Source organism: Lepisosteus platostomus, chromosome 7 (assembly GCF_059453375.1).
Source record: "Lepisosteus platostomus isolate fLepPlt1 chromosome 7, fLepPlt1.hap1, whole genome shotgun sequence".
Lineage (NCBI taxonomy): Eukaryota > Metazoa > Chordata > Actinopteri > Semionotiformes > Lepisosteidae > Lepisosteus > Lepisosteus platostomus.
This window is the reverse complement of record NC_142617.1, coordinates 4,859,911-4,883,234: the sequence shown is the minus strand read 5'-3', so window position 1 is coordinate 4,883,234 and position 23,324 is coordinate 4,859,911. Positions and strand designations below refer to the sequence as shown.

At 47.1% G+C, this 23,324-nt stretch overlaps 1 protein-coding gene across 2 annotated transcripts; it reads right to left on the bottom strand.

Annotated features, from left to right (window-relative positions):
* Positions 1–2,199: 2,199 nt before the first annotated feature.
* sms (spermine synthase) lies at positions 2,200–22,444 on the bottom strand. Of its 2 annotated transcripts, none has more exons than XM_088638723.1 (11): positions 22,206–22,444; positions 17,494–17,614; positions 15,335–15,422; positions 14,361–14,425; positions 13,597–13,772; positions 12,760–12,914; positions 12,388–12,477; positions 11,625–11,739; positions 10,944–11,023; positions 9,511–9,626; positions 2,200–6,897 (listed from the first exon to the last, which is right to left on the bottom strand). In XM_088638723.1, exons 1-11 carry the CDS (start codon positions 22,249–22,251, stop codon positions 6,867–6,869), a joined length of 1,083 nt encoding a protein of 360 aa, XP_088494849.1. In that variant the 5' UTR covers positions 22,252–22,444; the 3' UTR covers positions 2,200–6,866. The 2 variants fall into 2 exon arrangements, with proteins under 2 accessions (XP_088494849.1, XP_088494850.1); XM_088638724.1 differs by lacking the exon at positions 22,206–22,444 and adding an exon at positions 20,900–20,933.
* Positions 22,445–23,324: the final 880 nt, after the last annotated feature.

Genomic DNA, 23,324 nt, shown 5'->3' with positions numbered 1-23,324 from the left:
CTGAGCCGCCCACTGATGCTCCCTGGGTCCTGGTGTACGTCTCTGCAAAACCTAGGCAGGACCATCGGATGCAAGTAGGGAGGGAGGGCAAGTGGCCCCCCTCCCCCTGGATGCAACACCAGTCCACTGCAGCACCTCGGAGAAAGGAACAGCTTGGGTCAGCCCGGCCAAGTGAACCAGCTTGTCACTGGTCATCATATCATTCCAAACATCACCTTTCAGCCATCTAGGAAGGCGGTGTTGGAAGGGTAAATGAGCAGTGAATGTTTCAATAATCTGAAAAAAAAAACCATACTGTACGCAGACAACAGGGAACATAAAATCTTCAAAGGTGGCATGTGATTCAGTGGGGGAATTTAATTGCTTACCTTTACATACAGTACCACAGTTCATTCCAAAGGACCCCAGAGAGTTTTATAGGAGGGGACTATCTGGAGTGCAGTCCCACCTGCATGACACACAGCACCACTCAACAGATCATGAGGGAGGACCCAGAAGTTACTTTGGCAATTGAATTAAGGGGGAATGTTGGGGAACTGCTGGAATTTAACCAGGATGCTGGGGCTAATGACGCTCAGACAGTGCAAGGGGAACTTTAAAGACCAAGCAGTCAGGACCCCACTTTGACATCCATTCTGGAACAAGCTGCCCAGTCGTGATGTTGAAGCTTTGAAGTTGATGACTTGGATTCTTTCAAGAAACATATGGATGAGACACTTGGATTAATTTGTTACTAAAATCCAAATTAGTTCTAAATGCACTAAAAGGTCCTCTTTACTTTGTAAACTAATTTCAATAATATTGCATTGAATTAAGCTACACAGTATATCACTTAGTCACTGTAACCGATACGTCACCCTATAAACATTGGGCTCAGATAACGCAAAAGCTGGTACAGTATGTATTAAGTTATTGAATCCCATTTTTCCAGGTTTGCAAAATCCAGATGTAGAGGTAGAATCCAACCCTATTTGTGAGAGCTGCGAAAAACATTTTGGAAAAACTGTTACTGGTTACATTTTCCATCTCGGCCTTTTCCGCAAGTTTATTCACAGCAAATTAAGAACAGCAGTCTTTTCGAGGAGTTATGACAAGCAAGATGTTTTTATTTAACGTCTTTTGTTCTGATGTAAGTTGTGTTGCAAATCACGGGTCACAATTTAATTTTGACAGGAAATCGCTGATCAAAGCAGAAGGCAGTCTATAATCTGCTCCTTTCACACAAAGTAAAACCCACTTCTAAGGAAGCCTTCGGGAACCACCAGTAGAGCACACTGCATTGAGGGACGTTTCACAATCTCATTAATACACAGCTGTCCCTGTGAAAGGTTATACCTACGACAACAGAATCTGCAACCACTACAGCAAGCTTTGTCTTGCAGATCGGTCCCCTCCAAAAAAAAAAAAACAGATGAAAATTGCAGACGTAAAGGACAAGCACAGATTCTAGATGTATTTCCATATATTCTGATACATGGGATAATGATGAATTTAATTTCTCTCACTATTTCCACCTTCCGGAAGCATAAAGGGAAATTTTGAACACCAAGCTGCCTTGACAGACATTTTCAGCCTCTTCACTTCTGCAAAAACATCTATAGATTTGATTTTGGAAAAAATCCTTATTTGTCCTGTTACTTTTAGTTACTGTGAACTTCTGGAGTGGTGAGGGAGTCTGGCATTTCAGGAAACTTCCCCCTTCTTTTTTTGGGGTGCCGAGTGATTGCTGTGGTGGTTAACGTGACTAATGGATCTGTAACTTAACCCATACAAGCACAGGGTTTGACAAGACCACATTTCTTTCCATCTGGAAATGATTGAGCAGTATTACATTTTTTTTAGCTCAAAAACTGGGTGCGTTTGTATACATACAACCACACACACATTGCAGATATACAGGCTGAGTGCTCCATTTAGATCAACAAGAAACCAGTTTAACCTTCTGAACATTATAGAGAACAATATTCATGTTTTATATAAATAAAACCAGTGTTTTTTTAAACACATGTGCTTCACTGGCTGTTTTAACATAATCTTAATTTCTTAGCAATTACAGGAAAGACAAAACAGATCTGCCAAACAGAACTTAGTCCTCCAGGAGTCATGAAGAGTTCAGTGGCATTCTCACAGCAGTCTAGGAACTGTGCAAGCCTACGAAGATGTTGGCAGGTTATTAAAAAAAATACAAATTCCACCCACTTGCCACGAAAGTAAGTTTATTTAACAGTGTACCGCACCTACAGCATGCTCAACAAGGTTTCAGTGCCTAGATAAAATACTCTCAAACATTTCTACACTTTGGTGGGAGCAGACGTTAGTGCAAACAAAAGTTTGGGCAAATGGATTTGCAAGTGTACATACGAGCAAAGTGGTCAGCCACAGCCTTCATTGGAATCCTGCTGATCTGGGGGCAAGAGCAAAAAGCAGAAGTTTATAGAGAAAACAGTAAACACATGTGTGTTTTGTGCATGTCCCAGAGGAAACCAGCTCACAAGAAAGCTCTCTGAACAGGTGACAGAGCGAAGAACAATCATTCTGGAGACGACCTGTGGAAAGCCAGTTTTTACTGCCTCGTTCAACAGATCTTAAACAGTCACAGAAAAAGGCCCTTTATTGCACTGCTTTTCACAAGAACTCCCACCCAGATGTGGAAGTCAAAGTGAGGAATATGCACCTGAAATAGTGAACCTAGACACTCCCATTCCATTGCAAGTCTTTGCTCAAAGTGATCTTCAGCACCCGGGTGAATGAAGCTTTGGAGAAGCCCTGTAATGACATGGAATGGGAGGTGCCCAGGTTGACTCACCCCGGTTTACACCTTGAGGTCTGGTGCTCAACAGGGCCCAGCATTTCTCCCAAGGGCTGGACACACAACCAGCCTCTGCACTGAAGGTCAGGGAAGAACCGGCACCAGAAACCTTTCTGCCCACCTTCACTCTTACTGCAGAGCGACTCCGTCTCTCCAACACCCCCTCCTCCCCCCAGCCCTGTTCATATGGCTCTCGTCACAATTTCTTTATAAGAACGTGTAAGAATGTCTTCTGCTTCATTGCGTAAAAACAGCACAGCGAGTCAGCATTCGAAATCGCAGCAAGTCCAAAAATCATTCAAGATGTAAGAAATAATAGGAGGTAACATCTACATTTCTCCAGCATAAAGATCCCTGCTATGCAAAGTTCAACTCACTTAATGCAGACTAGGATGATACAGAGGCAAAAAAAACAGTTCGATCAATGACAACATGTTGATAAATAATATTTTCAAACCTTGGGACTTTTAAGCACTTAAGTGCCAAAATACAGGTGCAAACAATTATTCACTTTCATATAAGCTTTTACATTACTGGTACTTAGCATTACCACCATCTTCATTATACTGTTATATCCTGATGAGACTTACAAGTCTCCATTTCTTAGACGTGTTAGTTTTTAACACCTGGCACACAAAGGATTCCAAACAAATTAATGGGGCTGTTCACTTTTAAGTGGATATTAAATGTACAGTTTTATGTTCAAGCCGAAACTTGACATCCATTCACGTTGATAGAATACCCTCCTGTAGACACTTAAACTGCACATTTTTAAAACACATTAATGGTGTTTCACCACTGGGCTAATGTTCTGTATATGACTTGAACACATCGGAATGTCAGGAGACAGTGAGCAGTGATGGGCTTATTTTTAACATCCACAGCAGCTTGATTCAAATATACTCTTTTTGTTGAAAAAACAAAAAACAGAGCAACAGGGCAAAACAAACCTGGGCAACTTCAGCCTCAACCAGCGACGGCCCAGGATGAGCCCTGTGAACACAGGTTCGAGACTGGGTACCTGGTGCCGCTCAAGACTGTCAGTACTAGTGTAGAGCTGCTCCACATCAAAGCAAGTAAAACAAAAACGAATGGTGATTCTAAATTTTAAAAAAATATTTTTATCACGTTTTTAGTCAACAGCCCATAAATAAATTCGAGGGTTAAGCCCCAGCAAACAAAACAGGATGCAGAGGATCCTGTTAAAATGCAAAAAAAAAAAAAAACATTTCGAAGCAGGGCTGTAAAATGCTGGAGGAATAATCCATTATGATACTCGGACCTAAGAATTTGACTAGACAAGACTCACTCTTCAATTAACAGTGCTGCCGAATTCTCCAAGAAGAGTGCAAACTGAATGTGAAATTGCAATGAAGTAAAAACTAAAATAAAATTGTGAGCCATATCTCTTCAAGTCCAATGGTCTCATTTCAAACACAAAGTCAAAATACATTGGACTGACACTTCTATAAACCACAGGACCTACAGGGTCCCTCTCTCCAGGCCAAACACGCACACGAAGACTCCAGCTTACTGACACTCTGCCGGGTCATCTTTCTCTGAACCTTTCTCATTACCTCCATATAAAAATAAACTATGATATCCCATTGCACCTCTTTAATTAAAAATATTTTTGTCGAGTTGTTTTCCTAACACTGAAACCAACAATCAACATTCGGCTTCTGGAAAAAAAAACTATTAAGAAAAAAATCTCCTTTTGAGCAAGCTGAATTAATAAAGTGCCCCCCTAACAGAACACAAAATGGCTCAAGCCCAGGTGAAAAGATTCTCCACACAACAGCTGCACCTTCACTGCTCCATCAGCAGTACCTAGAGTGCGCCTCTGTTTTTCTGTTTCAAACAGATACAGCCTTGCTTTCAGCATCTCGAATGGGCAAACCGTTGGTGAACCGAGGCAAGAAAAAGACGCAGCAGGAGGGGAAAACAACCACATGGCTGTCAAGATATTATGAGGCTGTTCAGTGGGCAGCAATCTCAAGGGACCGTGTGGCGGAGTTTAAATCTGTTTGAAAACAGGCGTAATGGGCAACTTAAAAACCTCAGGACTGACTTCAGCTTTTTTTTATCACAGAGGAAATGGAAAAATACCCTCAGTTTCAGTTAACTCTTCAGAGTAAGGACTTGGGAAGCGCGCATATGAAGGCAGATCTTGAACCATTTTTCTTTGGAAGAGTGACGCACAAATAATTGGACCAGATTTGTCGGGGCTGAGAGTTTTATGGCGCTTGAGACCAGTGGTATGATCCTGATTTGCATGGTGTGGCCTGCATACAGCTCACACGTGTCTCAGTCACCAGCACTGCAGCTGCTTCCCTGATGCCACTACAGCCCAGTTGGAAATCTCGCCATTTGGCTCCCGGCGCCGCCGGGCCAAACCTCACCCTTTCTTTTCCATCCTACAAGCAGGTCAGCTCCCAGAAGACGGCCCTGCTGGACAGCCGTGGCCAAGCACCAGAAACCCACCCTCTGGAAAATCATCGGTACCTTAATCACAGACCCCTGCTAACTGACTCTTGATAAGGAATTTGAGAATTCGCTCGGTGGGTCGAAATCCACATCAGACTGAACTGGCAGGTCTGGGGGGAAAAAGCAGCAAGGAAACCCTGTCCCATATCCGGGGGCTCTCGGGGAAAGAGATGAGGAGTCCAGCTGCTTTATTAGAGACCTCAGATCTTATTAAATCCTTTACCTCAGTATACCCTATTACTGCAGAAGAACCCTTATTTGCCCACCCCCAAGGTACTAAAAACACAACTGGGACACCGTGAGGACCTCATGTGTTGATTGTCGACTCTTCTCTGCCCTTGCTGGGATTGCTGTGATGCCACAGCAGAGTCGGACACTGGGGGATGTCACTGCTGCAAGGTGTTTAGTGTTACCTACACACACAGTAGCGTTAATGAATAATATCCCTCACTGATCAAGGAACCAGCTCCTGGCTATGAGCTCACGGGTTTTACCTTCCTGTCGGGAACCAACGATGGTTAAATAGCACCTTTTAAGACAAACGGTGTTAAACTCAATCTCTACAACGCGTGAGCTTCAGTGAAATCGGGTCTGCAGCTGACGTGACTGGATTGGCATGCAGGAACAAGTCCCGTCACCATTTCTGTAAAAGCATTCACCCTGAGGTCGGATTTGGAGTACTTTCATTTAAAATTGAACTTTCGGCAGCAGAATTTAAAGAAAGAACTACCTCCTCGCTCCGCATCTGCATTGGGAAATTCAAGAACAGCTTGAAAATAAGATTATCCAAACCAGCTGTTGAGAGGGTTCGAACGAAAAGCGGCCTGTATCAAACAGCAGAGCCACACTGCAGCCCAGGAGCCAAGTGGACAGGGGTGAGAGAATTCCCAGTGATGCTTGCTGGGAAGGTCTTGACAGAGCGGGGAAAGAAAACAAGAATGAGCAGTGATGAAGCTTAAAAAAAATGAGCCATTTCCCTTCTTCACGAAGCTTCACGCAGTCTGCTCTTCCATGGGTCAACGCCAGCACAGAACTGGAAGCCCTAGTTTAAATCAAGTCACTGGCTGTACATTTAAAGCACCATAAATCAGAACAAAAGTAGAGTGCAACCACCCCCCCCCCACCATCCCCAAAAAATGACAATCGTAAAAGTGATTTTCAAAGCCTTGTGCTACGAAGAAGACAGCAAACATGAAGAAAACCATCGGAAGAACTTTTTAAAGAGGCTGTTGGAATTGCAGAGCCTGGTCACATTCTGTTTCAGTGCAATCAGCAGCTTTCTGGCTCCACTCACCAATCACCTGCGACTTCAGAATCTCACAGAAATACTAACCATCCCGTCCGGGGAAAAAAAAAAACATTCACCTTTCAATCCTGACTTTTAAAAAACAAAAAAAACCCCAGGAATAACAGTAATTATTATAGTAACGTAGACATACAACAGAAAAAAAACAGCAAACTGGATTTCTGAGTCTCTTTACAGTGTAAGGGACGCCTGGAGTTCAGGCTTCAGGCCTGCTTCCCCTCAGTGTTCTTCCTGCAGGAGGCGCTCTGGAGTTGGGAACTGGAGTTACTTCTTCCACACGGTGTAGAACACCCACCTGAGAGAAGGCGTCAAGGAGGACATGCGCAGACGTGAAACCCCGTTTCCTTCTTAAAAACCTGCAGTAGCACAAAGCTCCAGAAGAGGGCAGCGGGGTCTTGAACCCTCAGCTGCTGCACCACACCTATCCTTCGGGTACCCCTGCACGCTGGCAATCGGCCAGCTGAGCTCAAAACGGGACAATGCGCAGAAAACTCCAGGCAGTTAAAAAACATTGGTTTTTTTGGGAGGGGGCGGGTGCACATTTTCTTTGCTTTTAATGCTGTAACAAAAAAAGCAGTGTTACAGTAAAAAAGGCAAAGAAAACTATCAACATATTGTGATAGTCGCGGTTCCGCGCGGGGTCGTGCCCCCCGCCGCCCGTTCCCTCCCCCACACCTGGGGCGCGAACCCCGGTCTCCGGCGTAACGCAACAGGGCACCAACCGCGTGAGCTAAAGGAGACCTCCCCCAGCACAGGCAGCTGAGGACCCTGCTACGCGCAGGGAGGGCGCTGACGTCACCCCACGAGCTCCGCTACGATAGGAGCTGGGAAATACGTAACGCCGCTCAAAAGAACAGTTGTTCTCAGTCTTTCACCATCTACGTAGCATAACTAGACGGCAAGGCACCAGAAACCCCGACAGAGATGTCAGATTATCAAGCCAGCCCTTGGTTAATCAACAGTGACAGTCACGTATAGCCCCAGCATCGCTGAAACACAATAAACGCCTTTCATTAGACGCCTAAATGACAGAAAGTCTTTTTGTTTTTGTATAGGCCTGAGCCATTTACCGTGGCTGGGCTAGAGGCTGATGAGCGATCAAAACCTCAGAAGTGTTCCTGTGTGGGTCATCAAGGGCAGTGCGGCCCAATCCAGGCGTGATCCTGCCTGGTTCCAATCCTCCAGTTCCACTTGCCATTACACGACCGCGCACCAGAAGTATTTCTTTATGACACTTGGTGGATGGACGTGCCTGCTTCCTGTCTCTAAATGACAGCACAGTCTCGTGCACAAGTGACCCCGCTTCTGCATGGACAAACATCGCAACACTTTTCCAGCACACAAAAGAAACAAAGTTTATAATTAATCATATCCAGCAGTGTAGTATTAAAACATGTTCTGGGTGTGTTTGAAATCCTTGTTGTAAGCTAACAATGCTCAATGATACTAAATCTACAGTTTGAGCTGATCAGTTTCCATCTCTTTACAAATTCATGAAGCATCACTGAGCTCACTGATGAATTCACATCGGAATTGAAAGGAAGTAGCAGAAAGTAAAACCTAATGCCAAAGAATCATTCCTTAGCATTGTCTTTCTTTGAGGGTTATTTCGGATTGCTTCAGTATATATATACACATGTCACATTTCCTCTCCTTCTCCGGGATGTTACAAATTGTCACCCAGGGAAACGTCTTACACCCTGCACAGACAACACTCTGATGTCAAGTGCAATAATTACAGTTCTGTTTATAGAACACTTGGCTTCAGGAAGGTGTGCATCCTGCCATTACCCTTAATCACTATGCTAAAAATAATTTCAATATGATACACCGCTACCATTACAGAGCCCGTCATTAGCCTGCCCTTGTGTCTTGTCCATCACAGCTTCATTTTTTCTTGCTCACCACAGTCGAAGAAATGTCAAATTTCCTCCCCTGGTATCGCTCAATCTTCATCTCCTTAATTATTTATACGGATCTCATTGCCACTTGGACCCAGGGTGCCCGTGTCAGGGATGGAGTCTGCTGACACTGTGGAATCCTTACTTCACTGGCACTTCTATCACAGCTGTCTGATTTTTTTTTTAGCAGCCAGCCAGTAGGAAGCTCAGGGCAGTGTTGGGAGGCTATGCTCAAGTGCTTTACTGTTTTGTTGTGTTTTTCAAAACGGTTTAAGTAAGAACAGGCTTGCCAAAGCTAAGATTCTGACAGAAACTTGACTGCAATGTCAGTTCAGTGCCGAACTAGAGCATCGTGCTGGAGCCACTTAATGCTGCTGTCAATACTGTAATTCAGGAAACAAAAACAAACAGGAACAGCGTCATTGAAATTGTATGACACCACACTGAGTAATAACTTGCTCATTAAGAAGTAGCTCCCTTATTTCTGACTAAACAGCTCGTAACAGGTGATGAACCGATGATGCATAGACATGGGTAATGAAGACAAGACACTATCAGATATCTCCCACAGCAAAAGTCAGTGTCTTTCCTTCTGGATAAATCTACCTGGTTGTATTTCAGCTCACACACCCAAATAAGGGCAGTCGCCAGACTCACTAATTAGCACAGGGCTAATCCCAAATCTCATTCACCTTTCTAAGAGCCAATTTAAAAAGACAACTCGATTAGAAAATGGAGATAAACTAGCCTATGATTAAGAACCTAGCTGGAGCAGAAACCAGGAGACCCGGGTTACTCTAAGTTACTGGCACCAGTCAGCTCTGGGGACTGGGGGCCCCACAGACTGGAGGTGCTCCTAGACCAGACCAGAGTGCACTGGGTTACAGCTTCAAGCGGCCCTCTCTCTCTGTCTGAGGGCACTGCGGCACTAGGATGGAAGTAAAAAACACCTTCTTAGCTACGTCCCCTCCTCCCGTCTTTCTGATCTCTTTCCCCCAAAAGGATACAATTCCATGTACGATGGAACACAAACTACTTCCTTGGAAAACTCCACAGGGCAATAGAGCCGGCCGAGCTGCTCCTCGTAGAGGGAGAGGGCCTCCGTCAGATTCGCACAGTTTCCCTGAAGGACAAGAGAAGAGCCGTTTACCCCACACACAAAAAAATCCCCAACTCTTTTCGCTTTCCGAATAGGAGAAGTCGCAATACAACAAGACTAGAACTGAATGGTTTTCAGGATGAACGACAAACGTACAGTACAGCAAAAAGAAAAGACTATCCCATGCACTCAAATTCTAAGGTGTCGCCAGCGCGGAAGGAAAGGGCAATCGGACTTCTCGCTGCAGTGTATCAGGTTAATCAGATCAGAGCTGCACCAGCATGTGCAGTCCACACTGCCCACCCCCCTGCACGGCGCCATTAAAACAGAGCCAGAGTGGAAACAGAGACTCTGGTATTAATAGCTTTTTTTAAGACTATAATGAGCTCTTTTCCCAAGGAAAACAGTTGATTAAAAAATAACATCCAGTTTGAGTAGGGAACCAAACAGGCTGAGGCTTCCTGCAAGAAACCCTTCCCTATATAATTAACTCCTCTTTTTAAACAGGATGGCATATGGTCATTTTCCCAAACTTCCTCACCGTGCAGGCTGTCTGCAGCTCCACAATAAATGTGTCATTCCTCTCCCAGGAACGCACTGTGCCAGAGCTGTTTGTGAAACTGGCCGCATTGTACTGGAGACTGGATGGGTCTAACCCGGAGAATAAAAGGCAGGTCGCACGTCCTACGTTGCAGTTAAATCGTTTTTAAATTACACTCAGCAGATTTACCACTTCCGCTGGAATAGGATGGCTTCTGTGCTGCCCCAACATATAAAAATAACATAAGAAAAATCACCTTTCTTGCCACAGTACAACCCCTTCTGTGTCATTTCCTCTGGCTCCCGTCACAGTAAGCAAAGACATGGACACAACGCCCCCCTCCCTGATTTTTCCAGTGCTGGCTATGCTAGTGCAGGGCGTTCATCACGGTAAAAGCATCCAATTAAACGAGGCACCACAGCCGTGTACACTAGAGGGCGCTAATGTCACCACCGTCCACTGGAGTTTACGCCAAGCCCCGCGAGGATGCAGCTCTGCCCCTGGTGGACACCAGCGACATCTGCACCCCAGTTGTGAACACCGTAGTCCTCCATAAACACGTGAACCACATTTGATTCCCTGACGGGGCCGTTTTAATGAAAACTCTTGGAACAGGCTAAGAAACTTAAAGAGCCCTACACTATCTCCTGGCCTTCCCTATTGGGAGAGGGGGCAGTCTGCGGTATTATGAACAATCACCATTGGGAATTCCTGTTCTTGTCACTCAATATACCTGCTGAACCCTAGGAAGTCAACCAAACCCGAAGACCATGACTACACAGTAGCACGTAGTCTCTTACCTGTGTAAAATACTTCCCGCTGGGTTGCAGAACCTTGATAGAAAGGTCTAGGATCAGCCGCAAGAATTCCCACATGGAATCTGGAATAAAGAGTTCAGTACTGCTCACTGGGAATCTTCCTCCATGCTTTCTTGCAGGCATTGCTCTTCCTTTGGAATCACAACTCTCACGTTTGAAGGAGCTTGTCGATTTTGGCAAAATCAGCACTACCGACGTATTGGAAAAAACTACAAAGGTTCAAACTCAAGTCTGGTCAAACATGTCTCCTTGTTTAGTACAGGTGGGCAGCTGCGTCAGCATGCGTAGGCTACAAAGGAACAGGTAAAGGTTTATTCCCCGCTGAAAAGAGAAGAAAGGAAACAACGTTTCGGCTGTGGAGCCTTCTTCAGGTGTGGTCATATGGAATGAACCTTTACTTGTTCCTTTGCTCCTTGTATGCAATACCGGTTTAAAATCCATTCTCCACTCATTTGCAGGGTTTTACTGCCATCTAATGGTTGATAAATACCTCTGCTAACTCCTGCTTCATCCTACACAAAGCTTGCTTGCTGTATGACAGTTTAAATGGATTGATACATTTTTCTCATGAGCAAACAACGGATGTATCATTTGGGCTCAGGAAAAAAAAAAGAAGACAAATGTAGGTCTTAACCTTCAGAGCTGTTTTATTATAATTTTTACCTTCCTCTGGGGCTGTGGAGATGGGTACTGCTGTCAGGTCATTAATAACATAATCAAACATCTTCCCTTCTTCAGCAAACTTCTTCAGCACGGGAACACAGTCCTCCACTAACACCTGGAAAGAAAACAGACATGCTGACTAAATTCCCAGGAATGCACATCTCCTCAAGAGGTCCAGGTGGGCAGCTGCGTCAGCATGCGTAGGCTGCAAAGGAACAAGAGATCCTGTTCTCCGTCTGGACTGCAGTAGGGCATGTTTTCAGTTCGGCACACGAGAAGTACCGCGACACACTACTGTTCTCACTCAAGAATTCCCAGTTTCCAAGACGGCAAACAATCAAGAGCAATATACAGTGTAATGCCCTAGAACTGCACCCCGCCTAACTGATTCGTTCCTGAAGAATCTATCTGCTGTTTCGTATTCATCAAGTCATCTGTCTTCGTCTTTCGAAGACGAACCCCTTTCGCTCCTCAGGGTTTTCCCAGAAATCAAGTCACAAATTAAAGCGCACTTTCCCTTACACCATTGGTCTCTCGTTTTCGTACCGATGTTTGTTTCTGTCATAAAAAACACGAGCTTTCCATCCATCACAAGAAACTACTAGGTTCATAGGCAGTTTGTTTGCCCTGGGCACTCTTTAAGATTTTTTTTTTGGGGGGGGAGGGGCGGCAGTCGATAACGATCACACTCGCATCGCGAAACAGGAAAGGCCGGTCCGAGCAGGAGGGGGGCGGACACAGCCCGGCCCCTGCACTGCCTTACCTCGTAACAGTCTCCCTTCAGCCTGTCCAGCACGTCCCCACACGTCCCCCGCAGGTGCTGCCTGCAGCCGTCGATCACCATCTGGTCAATGTGAACACCTGGTTAAGGAAGAATACAGGGGGGGGGGGGGCTATGCAGTCGTGTGGGCCTCCTGGAGGCTCCTCTTTACCCAAAGAGTGGCGGGAGGGTGGAACCAGCCGCCAGGTCCTGCTGTTGAAGTCGACACCCAGGATTCCTTCAAGAAGCTGGATGAGAGCCTCAGTTAAACTAAATTAAATACTAACTACGGGCTGCTGGCCCGTATGGCCTCTCGTTTCACACGGCGGTTCTTTTAAGCGGTTCCCTAGGGGAATCCGATTGGATAAAGGATATCTCCACCATGGTGACCATCTTTGGTTTCAGTTTGACAGCCTCACACAAGATCCCACCGTCGCCCCCTCCAAGGATCAGGACCTCCTTGCCCGCGTAGTCCTCCTTCCCACTGCCCATGATGGCCCTGGTGTAGGGCAGGTCGCTCTCCGCCAGATCTGGACACAAGGAGGAGGACACATGGACGTTTGACCCACAGCAGCTGCTGGCCTGAACCGCAAACTGTGTTATGTAAACCCACACCTATTTCTTTTCTCCCAGTTATTTGGCAGGTTTTCATCTCGCCCGAGCAGACACTAGTCACTTCACATTACCCATCTCTTCATTCAAACATACACTGGCGCCAAAAGGAAAGGGGTCTTTGCCCTGCGATCTGATGAGGCTGAAACGTTCCAACTCTGCTTCGGAGAGGAACGGCAGGAGATCCGTCCCACGGCAGCCAGAGTCCACGGCTCTCGAAACTCTTCCTGCTGATGGATTCTAACAGTTACAGCTACAGACTGGCACCAAAATCCAGATCTCCCAAAACCCTTCAACACAGCCGAAAGAAGAAGAGCAGACTCCTGACTCTAACTCTTCCCTAAATGGGCCATTTTGACAGCGGACAATATCATTATTCACGTAACCGAGTCTGGTAATCCCTCACCTCTGAACACTAAAACCTTAAGCTCGGGAAAACCCTAATTTTTTGGTTCTGCCAGGGAAAACAATTTTAGAAAGAAAGGAAAAACCATTTATCTTAAAGCAGCAGATCATGGTATTCTTTGCAGTTTTGCCTGCAGCACCGCACAGCATGAGAAGTGTGTCCCCTCCCCCCCCCGCATATCCCCGGGCACTTACTGACATCTCCGTTCAGGATGAGGATGTTGCCGAACTGCTCGGAGTGCAGGATCTTGATGTTCTGGTACGGCGAGTCTTGCTCGTAGACCACCTGGTCGATGTCGTACTCCACCAGCCGCCCGTCCGCCGTGGGCCAGTAGCGGTCGACCCCCGCCCCCCTGAGCAGGGCCGGCAGCCTGCAGGGAAAGGAGGCACGGAGCTCACGGCGCCGCCAGGAGAGGGGAGAAAGGAGCAGACGCCGAGCTGGGCTCCCTGGCGGGCCGGCCGCGGCACGAGATCACGGGTCCTCAGCTCACGTCACTGACGGGACCCAGACACGATCCACAGCCCTGCTCACACTCGAGCTCTGCTGCGCTCTTCCTACAGCCGTCACGTCCTCCCTGGGTTCAGGGAACTGACAGTTTCCCACACTGCGTGTGCAGCCCTTGTGAAGGGGCTGCACCCAGATTCAAGGCCCTGCTCTCCGCTCCCCGGAGCTGAAGGCATTCTGTTTTGATTTTTAAAAAATATTTAAGTGGATCCCAAGGCCAGGAGTGAGTATCACTATTTTCAAACATTTATGATTACATTTTTTCATAATGCCAACTAAAGATGAAGCCCAGCAGCCAGCCAAGGATATATAAACTACTGAGCATGTGGACTGGTCCTGTTAGGTGCATTTAAAAACTCTATCATCCCTGTATCACGGTACAGGACTGTCTAGTCTTTTCTGTCTATCGTAAAGCCCATGGAGACATTTAATAAGTCAATAACAAACCTCATACCTTTTAGTCCTCTTTATATTGCTGTGCAAAAGAACTTTCATTTTTTCTTCTAGTGCATTCAGTAGCTAGATCAGAGGGGGAAAAAAAACAGAATATTAATTGATTCGAGATTAGCTTCACTTTCAAGGTATGTTTATTCTCAGAGAAACAGCTGTCCTTTAAATTTTAGAACAAGCACTAAGCACCTGGGAGGCTGCTCAGCAAATTGTACAAAAACTACGATAGGGCTACACAATGGCTATTTACTGTCTCTCTTACAATCAGGGCCTTAAGCATCAAACTCCAGGGCTGCTGAAGTCACTCACAAACCCTAGAAGATAATTTAAAGAGCTTGCTGTTAAAACTGTTAAAACTCCATTATAAATTTCACAGATACGGTCTGTATCATCAAGATAATGGATACATTTGGTGTTTCTTTTGCTACTGTTGGGATGATAATGGAAATTTATACCACGATTGTCTGAGAAAATACTTTAAACTTTTACGTCGAAACTTTTTAAATTTAATTTGCAGCTTCTACGGTGTTTGCTAAACCTCCTGCGTCAGTAGCACCTGTGAACTTTCCTAGATTGTATCCTATATTGTTACAGAGAAAGAGGAGATGCTCAGGTGTCCAGTGTCAAGAGAAGGCCAACGTGAAAAAGGTCCATTAAGCAACGAGGGAGTCTGAGGGCCAAACTAGGAGTGCCTCTGGCAATACTGACACTCAAGACAATCGCCGCATGACCAAAGACTAAACAATAACTGTTACACACAATGGTCCAGATTAAGTACTGCTCATCATTGAACGTTACTGCTGTTCTACTGAAACTTCAATCATCACCCCAACTTTACATTTTACTAGAATAAAATGCAAAAACAACCGCAGAAAATGAGCCTGGGGGACAACAGCTCTGGGTACAGCAGATCGCAGATGTTTAAACAGTTTTTATGTCATACAGTACAGGGGCTCCAGCCAGACGGCGACAACCTACATCGTTCACTTGGCTCTGGTCCTCTCCTTCGCAGCTCTGCAGGTCCACGGTCACGAGGCCGTGGGGGTGAACTCGAAGCACGGCGAACCTGCGATGGTGCAGAAAAACCACTCAACAGCAACGCCACCTCTCTTACAAACCCAGAGATCCACCCCCGGCCCTGACACAGCACAGATTCCAGGGGGTTTTACAATCCTGAGCGGCACATCTGCACTGATCACGATGACAGCCCTGCAGCGTAACTGCATTCTGGCCTACTACAGTTTCAAGCCTGCCCCCGTAATTGTATTATACAGGCAATGGTGAAACTCTCCAGATGAAGGAACAAGCTCACAGTGTGTGACAGCATCCTTCACTTTGGCCGAATGTTAATTATGCCTGCCTTAGGCAGAGGCATTCAATCAGTAATGACTTACAGCAGAACCAGACATGCTTCGAGGGCTTAGCTAATGTGTGTCGCTGCGTCTAAACTGCCAAGATGTCTGCCGTTCGGACACAACGCGCCCTGCGAGTTGTAGCTTCCTGTTGTGGCCTTCCTGCATTCAGCTGACTGCTCAAGCACATCCCCTGAAACGCACTGAGAGTTTGTTTCCCTGGGTCGAGATCTGCCCCAGACACTGACGTACTACTAACTCAATAGCCACTGACTGTAAATCCTGCTGTGAGCTGAAATTGTTTTCAAATGGATCTGGTCAGAATAAACTGTTTACAACACGGAACCAGGTGCAGCTTCCAAATGTGATTCATTCTGGCTTATCCATCTACAAAGCAGACTGCAAATGTATTGATTGCACAGAGAAAACAGGAAATAATAGCTAAATCCCTAAATCAGAGAGCCAAGCCCTGCTATAACAGCAGAACAAAACGCTGGCTTAACTCAGGGCACTCTGCAGCTCACACAGTGCAAGGTGCTGTATAGGAAACACTTGACCAGCAAATCAAAACCTCCTGCACCACATTGCTCGACGTATTTGACCAAATCTTTTTTTTTATTATGACGTTTGACAGACTTGCCCACACTTTTGACAGGCTTAGGGACTTCAGTGGAATATCAGAATTCCCATTTTGTAATCTATTCCAGAACGGCTTCTGTCTTGCTAAATAAAAGCAGCAGCACCACAGTGGGGGTAGGAGCAATATCTAGAACGGAATAAATGTAATTGTATTCAGCAACGGTAAATAAATACAACCTACACCTTTGGTAAATAAATACATTTCAACATGATCAAGTAGCAGATCCACTGCAGAATTACCCCACTTATAAACTTTACCCAGTTCCATAATGACTGTACACACTGCAGTATTGCACTGACCTTGCTGTGAAAGCTTTTTTAAGTAATGAACTTTTTTTTTTGACTGCCTGGAAAAGTAAACAGCACAGCAAATGTATTCAATAATGAACTCGGATGGAATCAATACAGAAGACCTCACAACATACAGCCTACGCCTTCACAATAACGCTCACACGGCAATCTACAGTATGCTTCAGACAGTTTCTGCCCTGGGTGGAGAAACTACACGAATGCAATGACTGTGCCCTTATTATTCACCCCCACATGATAAAGAACTGACTCACCAGCCAACTGCCCCCCTAACCACGACACCACACAGATCTTGTGAAGCCTCATGGGCCTCTCTCCTGGGTGTCACAGCAGATGACAGGAAAAATCACTCTGAACCCTTTTGGGCTTTTATTTAAAGCGAACCTAACAGTGCTGCTGATTTAGACTGTTCTACGATAAAAAAGGATGCGTCGGGATCGTGCGGACTAGAACGCGGTCCTTCACAGTGGCACGTACACGTGACATCGACCCAGCCATCAGGAGATCCCCGTTTGGAATGTGGAGGACATGCGATTCAATGACCGAAAATTAGGAAACTCAAGAGTCACTAAGGAGATATTCACAGGCGAATTGTACACCTTCTCCTTTTGCGTTTCCAAAATGTCTCCGTCACTGGTCCCATGAGCAGAGCACAGGCTAGGCCACAGTGCTGCAGCATATCTCTGGACACGCTACGTCCTTCCTGAGAGTCAAGCAGCTGGAGTTATGCAGTACATTTAGCAGCACAAACATATAAGTATGCCGCAGCTAGAGTCAGCTCTCTACTTGCTTGCAACTGCAAAGCAAAAAAAAAAAACTGCTTGAAAGTGAAAGTACCTGCCATTTTTTCCAATGAATGTGGCCAGGTAGCCACGGCCCTCAGTGTTATGAATGGTTCCTGTCATTTCCTGCTCTTGAAAAACTGACTGCAGTCCCTCGGGGATGGTGGCGCAGTCACCTGTTAGGGAGCAACGAAGAGGAAAAAGGTGTTTTTATCTCACACATTATCATCGCAGGCAGGAAGGTAGAATTGAACAGGCATCTGGCACACAAACTGTACACTGCGTGTCACTTCAAGGCAATGCAATGCCGACTGCTTTTCACACCGATAAAACCAGAATTCTCCAGTGTCTCGTACCACAGCCGAAGACCGATTTTAAACAACTTTATTGCCATACCAACCTAGTTGTTAGGCTTTTGCCTCCGTGTTCTCATGACAGTTAAACAATAGAACAAGAAGAACAGTAGCACAAAAACATCAGGCACAGCGTAACATAAAACCATTAGATATAACCAAATTACCTAAAAAAAAAGAAAATTAAAAATAAAGAAGAAGAAGAAAAAAATCTAAGGCAGTATTAAACTAAAGTGACTGGTGCATTGGAGGGTTTATAGTCCCCTTGCATTGTCAGTAGTCATTATAAAGTGCTGATGTATGATTTTACTCTCTATGTGGAGGTTTGAAAAGCAGATCTAAGGAGAACCAAGTGAAGCATTGCTCAGAGTTAGGAAGAAACTGGAGCGGACCCAGAACTGGAACAGAAAGGTTTTCCAAGTCAGCTCATCAGACCCGTAAGCAAGACGGCCGATGGTACAGAACACCTGTGGGCACAGGCAGTGTGCCCGGGCAGGCAGGAGAGAACTGATCAGCGTGCAGAGTTGAGGGCCAGGCGCACCAAGGCAGGAGCACAGCCTTGAGGCCAGAGGCTAGCAAAGGAAAACAGAGGTCACCCTTTAGAAAAAGCACGCGCACGTCTCATTCAAAAAAAAAAAATCAATTTAAATTGATAAATGACAAGCGAGTCTGCGCGTTTCCCATGTGTCCCTCAGGGATCCCTGTATTGATCCGCTAATCCCACTGCTGCCGCCACGCACGTGGCTGGATTTAGAGAGACAGGGAGCGTTTGAGAGGCTGTAAGAAGGACAGGCAAGGTGACCAAGCTGCTCCGTTTTGCAGCACCGGCTGCCTGGTGGCACTGGACTGGGGTCATCGCTCACAGGCTGCAGCACTGCTCTCGGCACGCGGCCATGTACAGCGAGAGAGGAGAAGACGGGAACTCCTGTCGGGCAAAGCGGCAGCCAGGCTTTTAAAGACCTGCGCACCCCCAGAGCTGTGGACAGAAGGCAGCGTGGCCTGGGGTTCAGAGCGCTGGCGAAGCACCGCTGCTGCAGCCTGGAGCAAGGTGCTTCTCCGGAACTGCTCCTGGTGCACGCCGCATACACACACCGTTTACACAGCTGCAAACGGTAAGTCGCTTTAGATAAAAATGTTAGCCGAAAGAGTAAGAAATAAGTTATTAATACGCTTGGAAGTCTGAAGAGTCCTTGGGAGAAGGTGCCCGGGGGGGAAATTGCAACGGCACGGGAACCAGAGGGGAGAGGAAACAACACCCAAGCAGGTGGCTGGAAGAAACAAGCAAACAAGCGACACGTTTCCTGCCAACACCAGCCTTGTTGCTGCCGACTGCTCGTGTGGGTGAAACCGCTGCTCTGCGACCAAAACCAAGGCTGTAAGGAAGACGGAAGTATTCCAAAACAATTCCCGTTGTTTTTCAGATCCTGCTGGGTGACGGAAACAACACGCTGGTGTCCTTTCGCAGCCCTGCCTTCCGGAGACGTACGGCATTGGCATTTGCACAGCTCCGACACGTCCACACTGCTGCCCAGCAGAACCAGGGGAAGGCAGCCTGATCCAGAGCAGCGCTGGCTGTTTTCAAAACGCAGTAAAGCCAAACAACTGCCCAGAGGAGTCCTTGCTCGCCGCATGCCTCTCGTGGTCAAACCGAGGGCTTCAGTGTCCTGGGGACGCTGTCCCGTCCTTACAGAGACGGACTCCCGAGTGGAGGCAGCACGGTGCCACGGTGGTTAAGCACCGAAAAGGAAGTCCGCTCCTCGGGGACGGAGCTGGCTGGACCTCCGATGGGGTGGGCTGGAAGAGCTTATGTTAACCTGCCCCTGCCGCGCAGGAAACCAGCCACGCTTACCGCCCTCAGCCACGGCTGAGCGGTCCGACTCCACAAAACACCCACTTCAGTCACCCAGGCTTCCTTTTCTTAAACTCCCATTGCCATTATCGCCGTTATCTTTTTTTATGCCCTCTGATATTTTTATCATGTTATTTTGATGTTTGTCCTGTAAAGCACTTTGAGCTGCATTTTAATGAATGAGAGGTGCTATATATATATAATGTTGCCCATGATGATGATGTGATTAGAAGGTAAGGGGAGAACTTTCAACGATGGCTAAACAGACACAGCAGCAGCCCCGTGGCATGAATCAGACGCTGTGGTCACACTGGTCTCAGGTGCTCCTCGCCCGCACCCTCAGGCCCCAGAGCCCAGCGCCCAGCCGGCGGTCTGTGGAGGAGGCGTGGACTGATCCGGCTAGCACCTCTGCCAGGCGAGGGGCCGTTCAGAACTGAAGGGGACCCCGAAAACCAGCTGGATTCCGAGACCCCCAAAGGAGTGGAGCAGAGATGCTCTGTCCCGATCCCCGCCGAGATCAATACTGCCTGATATTTCCTTCCAGGGCAGCAGAGGGAAGGTCCACAAAGCGCCCCACAGCAGAGGAGACCAGCTCCACTTCACTTCGGCACAACTCGGCACGCACGCCGTGGCACGCAGACCGTGTTCTGCTCCGCGCCAGTGAAGTCAGCACACAGGCCCTCACACTGAGCAGGCCGCCGCGGCCTCCAGTGTGACTGGAGAACACAGCCAGTCAGCAGGTCTGCCAGCGGCTGTCCGATTCCTTTAATGTCTCACATCGCCACAGCAGCTAGGCCCTGTGGTGCCCTTCGTTCGAGATACGAGCTGTGATCCGCGGAGGAATTAAGGGTGTGTGCTGCTTAAACTGATGAACCCCCATCAGTCTGCCAGTTAGCAACAGCACAGGTCATTTCCTCGTTTTCCCACCTTTAAAACGCACACTCGACGGCACATCGATTCCAGCGTGTGCTCCTGCTGTCTCGTGCTCAAGTGCTGCCCTGTTTAATGCTCGGGGACTTCCACTGGCTTGTTTTGCTCAGGTAATACACAGCTCCAGGAGATATGCCAAATGAAATAATATTTCAAAACTTATTATTATATTATTTCTCAATCTAAAAAAGTAGAATTCATCACCTTATTTACAGAAAACGGTTTTTTTGCCAAATACCAATGACTACATACAAACACTAATTAAGTATTAACTAATTAACTATTAATAACCAATTCACTTGTCACTTGTCTTGGTACTCCAAACTCACAGTTCTCAAGTGCAGACATCTGCGCCTTGTGGATTTTCTGCTCAACAATGATTATAATGGAAAAATACTGCAAGGTGGCACAGTGGACTGGCGGATTATTTCAGCACGTCGGCGCAAATGACAGCGTGCTTTGAGCCAGCCTGCCTTTACAGTGCGCGGAAAGAAAACTACGTTGTAGCGCATTTCTAAAAACAAAAGTAAAATATAAAGTGTTCTGCAGCACCATCAGCCAACACTATAAGATGGAGCTGTAATATAAAAATGACTACGTACAAAGTTTGCAAGAGGGTCATTATTCCGGACTTCTAACAGGGCAACTGCAGGCGCAGACATGAGGTCATAGGATTCTCTCCAGCCCGGAATATATTATGCACATTTATTTAATTAATCAGTTCTCTCCAAGAACTTGAAATCTCCGTGCAGATGATCCGAACGGCTCTTCCACAACACGGGGCGCTCTTGACGATGGAAAACTTTAACTTCACATCGCAGCGTTTTAAAAACTGCCTTCTTGGCACAGTCCGGAACTGGTTTAAAAATAATTAGACGTGTCAGGTTGCTAGGGATTTTCGTTTGTAACACCCGGGAACACGAGCAATGTGTCCACTCCGTCTGCGCCGAGCAACCGGCCTTACAGCCGGTTTACAGCAGCGGTAAATGAAGATAAATCCCGAGAGCCGACCACAGCTGAAGGGGCGAGCAATGTGCGTTTTAGCTATATAAAGACAACGTGCGCGACCAGCGCCGCTTTCGCTTTACACGCGCCTACGGCCAAGAATAAGTGACATTGATATCACAGCTACAGCGACGCCTGGCAAGAGGAGCTGCCGTCTGTTTGGGGGGCGAATACAGTCCATCTCGCTCGGCGTCGCACCGAAACGAGCTTTCGGCGCAAAAGTCGCAGAAAAAGACACCGCACCCGAGCCCAGACGCCCCGCACCGGGGGGTGGGGACCGGCGTGCACTGGCAGGGGACACCCTCCCCGTCTCGCCCGAATAATCGATAGCAGGAGGTCAAAAAGATCATCGGCTACGGAGCGCAAACGCGCACGGGGGTGGGTGCGGGATGCACGCAGAAGCCCCGTCCGACTCGCAGCCTCCCATCGGCATATTTATCGGGGCCTTCCGTGCAACACCGGAGCGCGGACGTGCGAAATGAAGCACCAGCGCAGGACAATGAAAATGGTCGAGCAGATGCGACGACGGTGTGGAGAGAGAAAGAGAGAGAGCGAGAGGGAGGGAGAGGCCCGAGTGGAGTCGCCGAGTGACCTGCAGCTTCCCCGCCCGCTAAAGCGAGCTGCGCTTACCTGGCGCGGAGAGGCAGAAGTCGAGGGTGTAATGTCGTACGGCCATAGTGCGGGACAGCCTTCTGCCATGCCTGGTGTAGGCAGCCGATATGAAGTGCAACGAGCCTGTTTGACAGAGGAGAGGGGCTGGAGGTGCGCTCACTCGCACACAGACTCGGGGTGGGAGGGAGGCACAGAGAGAGAGAGAGAGAGGGAGGGAGTACAGAGCCGACCATGCACTATGGTGAGCGTGTCTCAGCGGTGGAGGAGGGGCTGCGGCGGTACTGCCGCATTAGGCTAGCGTTCACTTCCTTGGTGACGGCTGCGAAATATCGCAGGTAACCACGGCCACAGGAGGACTGAACTGCTCCAGGCAACGGCAGGGACGCGACATGGCGTTGCGGGTTCAGGGCCTAAAGAGCACCGGGGTATTCAAGTTTGTTTTGTTTTTGACAAGAGCTCAGGACCGGGCATAACGCGCAGAGATATCAAGCAAATATTCTTTAAAAAAAAGAATTCATCACAATACCAATACCTCATCAACACGAATAACACCGTTATCAACAGTTCCCCCCCACTCCTTGCATACGATACCGATTTGTTTTGGGCGACGACAAGTATGTACCCTTCAAAACACTACTGATTTTGTGACTTCTAGAAAAACAAGGCTCGGCGAGTTAAAATCTGACTGATTCTTCTCACTGAAGAAGACAACTACTGTAAAATGCCCCCCCACACTACAGCAATAAAGGACTTAAAGGACTCGACGACATTCGGCCAATCCTGCGCTTTTGAAATTTGAATAGCTAATTGAAAGTAATATTTCCTCCACACAGTTTTTAAAAGAGCCCAGAGTTTTGGCATGAGCCATCAGACTTGGAAGCCTGTGTTGCAAACACTATATCCCTTAGGGCTTTTCTATGCAGGACTTCAATCAGATCGCTTCTCAGTCGCCTGTTTCAGACCGAAAATATTTGTCTGCCTTAACCGGTCTTCATAGCAGAATTCTCCAAGACAAGGGATCCTTTTTGCTGCTCTTCTTTGAACTCTAAGACTATACTGTTGAATAAGCACAAGCAAAAATGAATCTTGAACATCCAGTTTGGTCACATTTCATTCTTTAAATGAAATAACTCCTAT